The 13,900-nt window shown below is 45.6% G+C and overlaps 1 protein-coding gene across 2 annotated transcripts in view; it reads right to left on the minus strand.

Annotated features, from left to right (window-relative positions):
• Positions 1–13,900, minus strand: part of LOC138528519 (cilia- and flagella-associated protein 337-like) — an 875,503-nt gene that overhangs the window by 519,428 nt on the left and 342,175 nt on the right. For both annotated transcript variants that reach the window (XM_069640251.1, XM_069640252.1), the window contains 2 exons: positions 13,239–13,344; positions 9,110–9,261 (listed from right to left, as the gene is read on the minus strand). In XM_069640251.1, the coding sequence (XP_069496352.1) occupies positions 9,110–9,261; positions 13,239–13,344 (258 nt within the window). The remainder of the gene's footprint in view (positions 1–9,109; positions 9,262–13,238; positions 13,345–13,900) is intronic.

Genomic DNA, 13,900 nt, shown 5'->3' on the forward strand with positions numbered 1-13,900 from the left:
ACAGACACCTGTCCCTGCACGTCGTCATCAGTCAGGGTTGCTGCGGCTGCCACCTCCCTGACAGAGCTGTTCTCTGCAGAGAGTGAGCCTTCAACTGTCTCGTGTACCGGTGTCACGGAAGTTGTGTGTAATGTGGTGATTGGCCTTGGCGGCACAAGTGCCGTGGCATCCTGAGGTAGTTTATTCTTCAGTGCCTGCCATGGCTTGTGTGGGGCTTTGGAGGTGGAAAGCCTGTTGCCTTCATCCCTGGCCCTCTTCCAGGGTGTTGTCGGCTGTGGGGGTGAGTGCCGGGCCTGGCTGTCAGGATCTGAGCCTGTGGGGGTCGAAGAGAGGGACAGCATGAGTGATGGTTTCAGAAGCATCATGCATACATTTGTATCATTGCTCTTATACACAATAGAGGGGAATAGGCAGTGGAGTTTGGATGATCACGTTGCTTGCTATATGGGTGGGTAATGCAGGCATCCATCGGGGTGAATCATGTTGGGGCGGACGTATGCTATGTGAAAGGCATATCTGTTGTGGCCTGCATGCAGTGTGACTTATGCCATTGACATCTTAGTGTTGTGTGTGTCAGGTATGGCATTTCCTTGCTGCAGGTATCTGCACGTGTCTGTGCTGCGGACGACAACTAGGCTGGGAATGTGTGTGTATTGGAGCATGGCTTGTCACTTTAGACAGACATATTGGTGGACTATCATCAGACTCTGCATTACAGTGTTTTCTTAGGACACTCACCATCTTCCGCCGATGAGGTGACGCCACACTCCATGTCACCCACGCCTTCAATGGCCTCTATGCCGATCGTGCTGGCACATACCTCCTCCCACCTGGTCAGCTTTATCAGAGAGTTTGCTCCTCTGCCAGTTGCCATGGCCTGGCTCCTGTTTGCGGACAGGATATTCCTGACTCGCAGGCACAGGTCATCCCACCTCTTTCGGACATCCTTAGTTGTGCTGGGGGGGGTGTTGCCAACCGCGCTGACTCTTTGTGCAACTAGTGCCCAGATCTCCTTCTTCTTGATGACTGCCTACCTCTTGAGGCTCTCAGCAAATACAACATCGGCATTCTGAGCCAGGGTCTCTACCAGCATGGTGAGCTCTTCTTCATTAAAGCGCTCCTTGAGCTGGCTAGAGGTGCCTTTTTTCACTGCCTGGGGCATTATATGGTAGTTGTGGTTTGATATAGGTACACAGCAATATACTCCAGGTCCTGGGTGCACAGGATGGCAATGGATTGTGTTTTTAAAGATGGCCACCGTGCTCTTTCCCGTTCCTGTGCGATGACACTACTTCCGGTTCCGCTTATTTACGGTGACCGTTATTAGCGGTCACCGCTAATAGCGGTGACTGCTAATGCCGTCTTAATTTATGCCGGTAGTGCTGTCTGCGCTTTACATGATGCCGCTAAGGGCCATTTTTAGGACTTTAAAGGCATGGCGGTAATGTCATTACTGGCATGGCGCAAAGCTTGTCCACGTGAACTTGTAATAGCAGTCTATTAGCGGGCACTTCACGGACACGGTATTTGCTCCATGCCGGTAAGGACAGTTACTTACCTCCAAACTCGGAATGAGGCCCATTGCCTCTTTATCTGTGTTTTAGCACACCCTGCCTGAGACGTGCCCCCTGAGTATTTCACCTCTCAGTCCTCGGCTAGCATTAATCTTCTTTCTACTCCCATTTAGCAAGCTAAGGATTCCCGATTTGTTTCAATGAAAGTGTAGATGTTGGGGATGCTATTGATAATGCACCCATCTTGTCCTTGCTTTTACCCAGGACACTTGCTATCACCTAACAGGACTGCCAGGCTCCCCATAGGCACTCGCGACTAAAGGTTGTTTGTGACCACCCTATTCAAAGGGCTGCTATGTGGACGTCCTAATGAGGATTGGAAATGGAAAAGTGACACCCGCTCAAAGAAAACATATTGGAAGTTGCACTCGGAGTGCATCTTTGGTTTAGATGTGGAAGGTACCATTTACTGTGGAGTTTAGTTTAAACAGGTGCTTGTATTATGAACACTTAGGTGAGGCATTCCGATGTAATCTTTGTGGAAGGATCCAAAGCCATTTGTAAGGCAGGTATAAAAGCAGGGGAGATTGTAAGTTTTGTATAATGTTGCTTGCCAGTGGGTGACTTTCTTGAACTATGTGTCTCTTGGATAGTTGAGCCTCTTAGATGGTTGCACTCTAATTTAGCTCATTATTCCTTGTTACTCTGGAAATACACATTGACTGCAACCTTACAGGAAGGGGACGCCTCTTTGGCAGATCTGAAAAGCTGCTTCTGCTGAGCAGCTTGAACCACCTGGAATTGAGCAATGGTGTCAGAGCAAGGCTTGCTGGAACACAATTGTCTCTAAGAGCCTCTGCAATAGAAAAGGAAAGTGTAAAAAGGATAAAGCAAGGTATGGCAGTGTGGGAGAGGTGGCAAGAGACTGGGCTGCTACTGCAGGGTTTCTCCTCTATAACAGCCTCTAATTACAATCCACGACCCTCAACAACGTTTCACACCTTTACACCCCTTTGCATCCCCTGTGGGTTTGCTGTATTTCTTTGTCAGTATGTGGCATCTGCCATACTTTTGCCATCATGCTCCTGGGGCCAGAGCTCTTCTTTACTACTGTTCCCTGTGTAAGTTCCGTCAGTCTTAGCAGAGCTATGCCACTTAAAATGGAGCCTGTGGGATAAGTCACAGAATGGGGGAACACAGAGCCACAGGGGTGTGGGATCAGCTCAGCAAGATATACACCACTCAACGGTTGCCACTTCGGCCTTCCACTGATCCATGGGCATGAACAGAACAACTACAGGGTGAACATCCTGCACTCCCAAGGACATACAGGCTTGATCCTAGCTAGCTCCAATGACAAACAATGTTAATAGCGCTTTACCCATTCCTTATATCTTCCCATAACATTCGCCATTGCCACTGGGGTGCACCTGTTCGATGCTACAGAAGCCCACACAAATGATAACTAACCCTAGCTTTATTTGGTGCACCAGAGGATAGTTCAATTACATTACAGAACATGAGAATTATTATTCATGTGTGTTCTGAAGCCATTCTTTTGTCTTATTGGAGGCTCAGAGGATTAAAACCTGGAACCAGAAGCCAATATTTCAGACTGGGAGAACAAATACATATTGTACAAAACTGTTATCTTGAATAATAAGTTCTGTTATGTTGTTTCTTCTAGAGCAAGAAAGGGAATGGATAATCATATTGATACGCCATTCCTCTTTGCTGTGATGTTTATACTAATTTTGAGAAACATTGTTGCTCTTTATTAATTAAACAAAAATTAAACTGGATGTTTTGTTATATTATCATTTATTAGCTTTAAAACAGTCATACATGAATACCTTTGGTACAATGGGGACCCAGCAATACAATCTGCAGTGCTATCAGTATCAAATCATCACAAAAGTATGTATTTATTAGAAAATGAGTGCAACACGTTTACACAACACCCAACTCTTTCTTTCCTTCTCTTCTTTCCCTTCTGACCTCCACCTCACTCTTTCTTCCTGCCTCACGGCCATAAAAGATTAGATATCATCCCACGTTCTTTCCCTCAATACTGACAAGACTGAGGTGCTTTTCTTCCCTCCTAAAACTCTCTCCCCTTCTCCCCCTCCCTTCATCCACTTTCCACCTTCCAACCTCCCCATATCTTCCCCTGCCCACAATCTCGGCCTCCACCTCGACTCCTCTCTCTCCTTCTCCAACCACATCTCACTAACCTCTCGTGCGTGTCGTCACCACCTCTATAACATTCGCAAGATCCGCTCCTCTCTCACATTCCATGCTTCCAAACTCCTAATCTCCTCCCTTATTTTCTCCCGCCTCTTCTACTGCTCCTCTCTCCTCTTTGGACTCCCTGTCTCTCACCTAACTCCCCTAAAATCCATCTACCACTCCTCAATCCGTACTCTATGTCTCCTCGGCCCTCGAGACTCTATCTCTTCCTTTCTCTCTCAACTTGACTGGCTACCCTTCCTCTCACAACTGAAATTCCAATTCCTCTGTCTTGTCTTCAAATCTCTCCATGACCTGGCGCCCCCCTACCTTTCCTCCCTCCTCTCATTTTACTCCCGCTCTCTCCGCTCAGCAAACCTCTACCTCCTCACTGTACCCCCAACCCCATTTACCTCCTCACGCTTCCGCTCCTTCCAACTCTTGGCCCCCCTACACTGGAACTCCCTCCCGCTCTCCATCCACTCCACCCCTACCTACTCATCCTTCTGCCACTCCCTGAAAGCCCATCTTCTTCACTCCCCCCTGACTTCCTTCCCTACCCCTCCCCTCCTACCCTTGCCCCCCTCCTTTCCCCATCCTCTCTCCTTCACCTCCGACCTTAAATTGGTAACAAATACTACTTAACGGCAATGAAGACACCAGATTACTCCCCCTTCTCTTCCCCTCCCCCTCTCCCTTCCTCTCCCCCTACCTCAAATTCTACACCGTAACTCCCTTCACCTACCCCCTCCTCTACCCTCCCCCCACCTCCCCCCTTGTAAATAGTTCTACCTATTGTTCTAACGACCTGTTCATGTTTGTAAATATGCTTCTCTCACTTTTGTTATATTGTAAAGCGCTTTGGCTTAAATCGCTATATAAATTCAATAAACATAAACATAACAGAAGTGTGTGCAAAGGGTGCATATTACTGGGAGGGCTCCAACTCGGTGAGGGCCTGGACCAACCAGGGTTCATACTAGTGAGTGCCTCCAAGAAATTAGCACTGAATGGAAAAGGGGGAACTTGATATATTTTCCTGAATTATAATCAACTGTGTGGATGGTATAGCTACAGTACACACCTTGCCATTTGGGACTCATGGAGGAGGGGAAAACGTTGACTGTGAGGCGGTGGACTTTGGTGCCCAGCCAACAATACAATGGCCAATGAAGAAGCAATGCAAAATAACGGTAGCAAATGAAGCACATTCACAATGAAGCAAGGTAATGAGAGACTAAGGGCCTGATTACACGGAAGGCGGTAAGGGTTAACGGTCACCGGTAATGGTACCGGTGACCCTTAACCCTTACCGTCTTACTACGAGGTCCCTTTGCGGGTTGGTACTTTAACGCCTGCTTTTTAGCAGGCGTTAAAAACCAACCCGCAAAGGGACCAGGGTGGTAATTACGGTACTGCAATTTGCGGTACCGTAATTAGCACCTTCCCCATTCCCATTATGCCCTATGGGGCAAAAATGGGAATGGGGAAGGGCAATGGGAGAAGGGGGAATTACCGCCCCGCCAACCTTGGAATAGGGCAGTAATTCCCCTTTCCTCCAAGGCGGTGCCGGTATTTTACCGGCATGGACCAAGGTGCTAATAACACCTTGGTCCACCGCCTACCGTGTAATGAGGCCCGAAGAGCCTGATTCATGGAATTGATTTCACGGAAAACAGGGTACTTGCACACCAAACTGCGTTTGTCGATTTATGGAATCAAATGCAGTGTACGTTTCCTGGACTTGCGTGGAGTTCGTGCAGGCTCCCCACGTCTCTGCGAGCCGTTGTACGCCTTGCGCGAGACAGCACGCAGAACGTGGGTGAGGCCTTCTGCGTGCAGAAGAAACAATGCGCACCCCGCGTATTCATGGAATTCACTGCACATGTTAATTGTTAACTGCTTATATAGTTCACAAAACGAAAAAACAGCCAAATGCATGTATTTGTATTTGTATTTATTTGAAGAACAGTGATGTCAATTTTGATCAGAAATAACTTACAATAAAACATTTACAGATGGTGGCAACAATCTCACTAAGGGTGCCTGCACAATAGCATAAAGATGAGAACAAGTAGGGAGCCAGTTTATGAGGGTATAAAAAATGAGGACATATACTAGGGACAAAACAAAACAAACAGAATCAAAATGTATATAGGTGACTTACAAAGGTAACATTAACGTAAGGGGGAAAGTGCTTCAAACTAATGAGGAGTACTCATTAAATATACAAAATAAGGTTAGTAAGCATCACTGGAGACAGTGGTGGGGTCAGGTAGGGAGGATGGGTTAGAGGACCCAAAAGTAGCTATGCTAGGGTCTGATTAAAACCAAACAATTACAAAACTAGCAGGGAAGGAGTGAACCCACCCCAATAACTGCTTATTTTTCACCTACAAATTGAATATTGATGCTCAGCATCTGGGGCTTATTATCAGTAGACTTACTTACTTACACTGTGGTTTAGAGACATATGGGCATATCTGAAGAATACTTAAGGGTGTAATACTGACCAGGTCATCTGATAAGGTACTCAGGGCGATTTTGGCTATGGATTAATTTAGGAGGTGTGTGGCAGATGGGAGTGCAGCTGTCCCGGATTTCCTTCCTGCAGGGCCGGGAGGGGGGAGCTTACCGGTCTCCCAGTGATCTGCAGCCAACAAGGTGCCTTACTTTTCCTCACAGTAACGGGGTTTGGTGGGCTCTGGAACACCGTAGAGGCAGAAGAAGTAGCAGTCTCATGGATGTTCCCCCTCATTCCTCTCTCCTTCTTGGCCTTTGGAGTTGGAGCAGCTTCCTCAAAGTGCGAAATGGACTGTGGCTCAGCTGGGGCACAGCTACCTCAGCTGAGTCCCCACAACAGCAGTCAAGTCTGAGGGCAGGACACACAGTAATGCGCTTAGTAACATTGTCTCAGGACAAGGCCTATCTCGGATTGCCAGGGTGTGAAGGAGCAAACTCCTTCAAGAGGTTCTGCAATGCACAGTGTGACACAACACTGGAAAGGGAAAGATAGGTGTACTAAGCCAGGGCATGGTTCAGCTGTTTCAGGGTTTGGGAACATTCCAAGGACATGTGCAGGGGGGTGGGGGGGTTAGGGTTAATAAGGATGTACCAAGTACCAAACCGAGGGTGAGGGTGCAATGATATGTGGACGTGAACAAAGTATATGACTGGAAAACTGGTAAAGGAAATTGAGACTGTAATTAAAATGATGTAAATACGAAAATTGATAAAATATGTACACAATGTTTTATGATCAAATAAAGTGAATTCATTAATTAAAACATCCAGACATGACAGGTGCACCTACTGGGCAGTCTCAAGTCATAGGAGGGGCATATCCTCCTTTTCCAGGTGCCAATAAGTCTGAAAAAACTACTCAATGTTAAGTATAGGAGACAAACAGGTGGCAGGCAGAGTGGTTTGAGCATGAGGATTGCATCTGTGTTTACAAACAAGAAAACACAGGGCAGAGGCGGGACAGAGGAAACTTGATTGCTCTGTGGGGTTTCAGAGTTCTGAGGTAACAGAGAAACAAACACAAGGCAAAGATGGGGCAGAGAACACTTGAAGGCGCCGAGGGGTTCCAGAGTTCTGAGCTGTGAAGAGTTCCAGCTCCACTTAGTCACTGTCCATTGAAACACAATTCTATGGCATTCATGCCCCACCAGGAGTGCTGACATGCCTTTAATAGCCCACCACCCCGAGCTAAGGCAGGCCCCAGTGAAGCGAGGACCTCACCATGGGCTGTGGGCCGTTAAAGGCCATGTCTGCCCAAATGGCAGGGCATGAAAGCCATTCACACCCCGGGGTGAGTCTGGGGTGCAAATGACTTTCACCATTTATTGATGGGAGATCCGCACTGCCTGCAGCCGATCTCCTGATGAAAAATGAAAGAAAAAAGAAAGATGGATGCTACCATATAGGGAATAGCGCCGGGACTGGAGCACAATGCCACGGTCCTGCAGGAAAGTGGAGGGGGTGTGGAGGGGAATCGGGTCATTTTGGGGGAGGGGGAGCAACAGGGAGAGGCTTCCTGTTGCCTCCCACATTGAAAGAAAAAACAAAAGGTGCCACCCGGGCAAAGGCGTCGGGTGGCTGGGACAGCAGGCGGTGATTGTGTGTTCTCGCCCGCTGTTCCAGCCATCTGATTGGCTGAGCACCCTTCCCCGGGTGTGAATGTCCATTCAAACACATGGCTGCCCACACAGTTTAATATACATTTAAAGCACATTATTTCTCAACATTTTTCTAATGTGACAACACAGCTATTACTGGCCGCATAAATGGTTCCTTTGTTTTCTGCTCTTAGATGTAGGTTCAGATTGTACATTCAGTCTGCCTGTGCTGGCACACAGTGGTATCATCATCCTGTCAGGGTCTTTGGGTCCACAGACCACTATCTCTCTGTCACAGACATACTGTTCTAACCACCTGTATTTCGCAGGTGGCTAAACCTTTTTTTTCTTTTGTAGTAATAGCCCCATACTAATCCATATAACAATTTCCTATTGATTTTCTTACAAAAATATTATCAGAGTCTTATAAAATCTTACATAAATCCTACTTCAAACATATATGGTTTTAAAAGAATTTAGTTAGTGTTTGATGTCATATAAGAACTTATTATTGTTTGGAAAATCCCACCAGTTCCTCATAAGTTCTCATAAGCTACTTATAAGAATCTTAAAATCTTAAAGTGCATGCTTGTATGGGAAGGACATTGCAGTCATTGTGCGAAGCCACTTGAAATAGTGTAGGATTCTCTGGTTCAGCAATTTAGGAAACTGACTTTGGAGAGCCATGTGTTGGCAACTGTCGCCCAATAATATGTGTCATGAACAGAAGAGGTGGTGTCTTCCTAGACTATCAAGCAGATATTTAGGCTGAAGGTTATTATCCCATTTGTCTTCATTTGGACCAATTTTCAGTCTAGTGAATTGGGACATTTTCCAGAAAAAAACAGTTGCCATTCAGCAAAAAGAAGGGTTTAATGGCTTATTACATTGCAGATCACTGTCGGCCATGCTGTTTCTCATACGCGTACCCAGGGACTCAGAAAGAACCCTATATCCATTGGGGCGGGGGAATCTACTGCACCGGTGGGGAGCAGGAGGTGAAAGAACCCAACTTAGATAACAAAGGGACATATCAGGAAAAGTTCCAAACATGGTGAGCTACGCATTAGAAGTTCTGTTTTTTAAACCGCTATAAAATGCTGTTAGTAAATCTTATTACTTCTGGGTGTAGTTTGTGCTATGTCTGTAATCATCAGTCCAATCGTGTCATGCATGCAGTGACGTACACTGATATATCAGCCATGCAACATAAAAGCAATATATATCGCTAAAAAGGGCCCTTACTTCATTCGGAGAGGGAGAAGCGCAACTGCGTCTGCCGCAACACACAGGGCTCGGATACCGGCAGCGAAGTGGCATGCAGTTAGCTCCCCTCGTATTCCGCTGGTTTTCGAGCAGACTGTAAGCAGGCAGCTCTGGTCCTGGATATCCCAGATCTGAAAAAACAGGAAGTTCATGTACAGTCATCGGGTACATCACGCACCAAGAGGGGGAACCCACTCTCAAATATTCACCCAGCTCCTCACAACTAAATAAGTGGCAGGGCCCAAATAGTTTCTAGCACGCCTGTGCCAAGTCGGGGCAATAGCTCAACGTTCACGTCTGCCCCCACCCCCTGCTGCCACACCCGCAATGTCAACCTATTTGGGGTTGCTGCTGCAACTGCCACAAGCTCAATTGGGATGTTGTGTGCAAAACCCATGACGGATGCGTGATTTACAAGCACCAATCAAAATGACATAACAAAACTAGGAATAATGATTATTTGTTTTATTTTATTTGTGTTTTTGAGTGAATATAGAAACCGTACACAGTAATTAATAAATATACACCTCTTAATAGTCATACAAGTAGAAAGTGAAATTAATACATCTTAATATAAATAGAGTAAACCTCACCTAAAACAAATAATTTCCCACAAGCATTATAGTTACACAATTCAGTGCATTCGGTGAGCAAGTGTTCTGATGCCTCCATTTTGACCGTTTAGCCACACAGAAAATAAAGCCAAATTAGTCCTTTCATGTTGTAAAGGGATGGACAGATGCAATCAAAATCATTAATTCATTGATTAACTTGCCTGTCAAACACCTCAGCAAAATATTCTTCTATAGTTTGGCAAAAAGCAGAGGCACCCCTCCTTAGCAATGGGCTTTCCTCGACTTGACTCATTATCATGGTTCTGTTGGATGGCGACGCTCCTGTTGTCCTCTGTGTGACCCTCAATCTCACACTAAAGGGACTTGTGAGTGTGTGACACGGTTCGCAGTCATGTGCCAGTTTTCTTTAAGACTCAGTGGGCCTCATTACAAGTTTGCCGGTCCGGTAGTAACAGTGCCAATAAGTTACCGGTGCCGTTAATACCAGACCGGCAAACTACAAGTTCTGGTCGCGGGTGCCTTTTCGCTCACCAGGTCTGACCTGACAGGTGTACCAACATCCGCAAGCATGGATGGTGACGGTGCTTCTGACCTGGGAATGGGGAGTAATTATTACTGGCACCCGGCAATGGGGATGTACCAGGTCTGGGCAGCTGTGCAGGTAATTACCGGCACGGCTACCGCAAACGTCGTAATGAGGCCCAGTGAGTTGATAGCATGCACGCACATGCCTACGTACTGGTGCACAGTATACTTGCTGCATACCAGAATAAAAATGGTAAGTTCCCAGCATAACTATTCCTGCATGTATCCGCTGAGCACCACTGCATGCAGTGATGCAGAAAAGCCAAAAACATAATAATACTGGCTCATAAACATTTACATACAAGCCTCCAACGCCTGCTAAATTAGTAAGCTGCAGCTTGTATCTTGGTTGCCTGTCTGTTGCCCACACCACACGCCAAAGCCAACCACTCTGCTACGTCAGTGCTACCACTTATCACAGCAGCAGAGCAGTGCTGTCACCTTCCGGCTCATTGTTATTACGGGTAGCTACTACAGCAGGGCCGCCATGGCTTACAGGATTGTTGCTTGTTGTGTGACTAAGAGGAACATTTGAAAAAATAAATTTCTCAAAACACATCCTAAATGACCTGAGCCTGAGACAATAAGTGCTGGTGTTCAGAAATAAGTCCTGAGGCACAGCCCTGGCAAACACCCCCACAAATTAAGCAGTGGTGAGACGGGAGACTTCCAGAACCTTAGTATCGTTTTTGAGCCACATCCCAGCCCTAAACATCATAACACCTCATAAATTGTCTCAGTCACTTGCCTATACATGTTGGTGATTGTGCTGCATTTCCACAGCATATTTTACAAACTGCCTCATCTATGGCCACAGCCCTATCAGGTGTCAAACTCGCTTAAGCCTCGCCAGTGCATCATCTTGGGCACCCTGTAGACTCTGGTCATGATTTTAATTTGTCATGCGCTATTACTTGAATTCATGGCTTTCAGACGAATATTTCTGCAGCAGGTGTCCCACATGTTATGACTCATGTATTCTACTAGCACTCTCAACGGCTCCGGCAGATACTATTATTGGGATAGTTAGTAATTGCAACATTACAAATATGCCAATGCACAGTGTGGCTTTGCCTACACTACCTAGACATCAAGGGGCTCTTTTTTCACCTATTTTTCTGGTGTGCCAGGTTTTCTGTCTAGTGTGGCTCAGAGACTACTCTGTTCTCCCTATGTGGACTGCTCCACTCCCTTTGTTTCCTGCAGTGACCTGAATGACATCCCCTTGTTGGCTATATCCACCTGACCCCATTTAAGTACTATTTTGATCAGAATACTCGTTTGCTGTGAGCCCTCACTGTTGAGTTCTCTCAAAGTGATGCCATTTAGAGCTACTCATCTCCCCCACAGCCTGGTGGCATCTATAACTTCCATAGTGTCAGGTTTGGCAGTTCATTTCCCGCCTCCCAAATGTTTTTCTGCTGACAGGCAGTGGGTGGTCACCGGAAGAGCCCCACGTGAAAATCCTGGCCTGCAACAGTGCTTGAGATCTTGAAATCAGATTTTCCCCTAAAGGTAGAATCTGGGGATTTTTGGGGTTGGATTCATAGGAAGTACTGCAGTGGGAAAAATATGGGTTATTTACCCAATGCATTACTTTATATGTACGCCATGCTGTAAATATCAGAACTCATAATTAGGTGGTATTTTAAAAATAGGAGGTATTTCAAATAACACTTTTTCGCAGGTAACCACTTACTTATAATGATCCCCATAACTCTATAGGCATCAGTGACCTGCCCTTTTTGTGCAATTGTCCATCAGGCAAATTTGACCTATTGGTGTAGGCCTCTCTCCCACTAGACAGGACTCTAATATCTGGCTGTGCTTAGCCTTTTTACCCACACTGTGTTGTTAGGTCTAGGCCTCTCTCCCACTATACAGGACTCCCAAATTCCAGGTGTAGCCTCCGTCACGGCTTAATATATCCGGATCATTACCACATTATGAAAGCCAGGCCCCTTGGTAAAGACCTGGAGCAACATCTAATCTTAAGGTACGTATATCTCACACCACTAGCGTGGACATGGGCCGCAGGCATGGCCAAGCATCCATGCATGATAGAACATGCCTACGGCTAAGCACATCCGGTCTAGTGCACACAAAGCCGACCAGACTGAAACATCTCACATACCTCAACACCTCTGGCACTAGCATACAGCAACCACCACCCGAAAGGAACCTGGTATAGCTGGCCTCACATAGACTCTCTCAACAATAGCAAGCTATCTCTAGCCCTCACCAGCACCCACCCATGTGTCTGACCTCTCTTGGGCTGCTTAGTTGCGCCTTGACAGCCACCCAAGTCCTAGAACGGCAACATGCACACACGCAGCTCTTAAACTAAATCCCCTAGAACCTTCGAACCACATTGACTACGGTCACCAAGGGCGTTCAATTGAGGAAAAGTGCATTGAGGACACAAGTGGGGAAAGAGAACTATATAAATATACAATACAATACAATACAATACAAATGTCTATCAGGCAAATTGTACCTTTTGCCAAGTGTTTTTCTACCATCCCAGCCCTAGACATCTAACTTTTTTTGCAGGCTGTCTAGCTCACTCAACATTGCGTCATCCCCTAAAATAAATGTTTTCAAGTTTGACTCCAGTTCTTGGTTTTTCAACTGGAGTAAAGCTATTGACGCCAGGAAAAAATAAATTAACAAATAGGATGAAATGCAAATGTTATACGCTGTGTTTTGAAAGTGAAAAAGAATGCCACGAAAAATAGTGCAGCAGTTAACATATTCACAACCCTTAATTCCAGTCATGTCAAGATGTATTTAACATAATCCGTCATAATCAATATGTATAAATTCAAGTGCAGCAGTAAATGCAATATCATTTTAATATTTTCGAGATTTATTTTTAATTTGGGGCTTGTCATGCATCTTTTTGACTCACAATTAACATTGCACATTGCACATGCACATTGACTGACCTTAATTGTGTTGTCGGTAGCAATAGAAAATATTTTGTTATCATCTGCAGAGATGTCTACATGAAAGATCGGCGCAGTATGTCCTCTCAACATGCCCGTAGATCGCCTGAAAATTGAAAATATACAAACATGCATAATATTACTGTATGTTCTTATGTGCAGACCCTAAACTGTTATGGGTTTCTTTGATGCCATGTGGGTGTTTTCCACATTACCTGTACCCAAATCAAGTGCTTTATAGAGTGCGTATTGTGAAGTCATCATGAAGCAAGACACAGACAACAGACTTGAAGTTCAACATAAAACACTTTATTAAATCAAATGTCAGGATGGTAGAAGGCCTAACTTGCCCTAAGGTGGGATTCCCCTACCTGAATGAAACTAGGGAAAGTCTGAGCCAAATAGTTCAACTAGGGAAAGTCTGAGCCAAATAGTTCAACTTAAAAGTCTGTCTGTGTCCAAAACCTATACTTGTCCTCACAACTAAAGCTACAAAATGTGTAGTGTGTCAATAATAAAATAAATAGTGTTTAACTCAAAGTTCTGAGCTTCTTCCAGCTCCTAGCTCTCTTTGAGCTCCACTTCCCCAAGTGTAGGAAAGTTCCACAAAAGTCTCAGAATTAACTTTATACAATTCCAAACTATCCTCTGGGTTCCCTCCC

This window comes from Ambystoma mexicanum, chromosome 7q, assembly GCF_040938575.1.
Source record: "Ambystoma mexicanum isolate Mex_15411 chromosome 7q, UKY_AmexF1_1, whole genome shotgun sequence".
Classification (NCBI taxonomy): Eukaryota; Metazoa; Chordata; class Amphibia; order Caudata; family Ambystomatidae; genus Ambystoma; species Ambystoma mexicanum.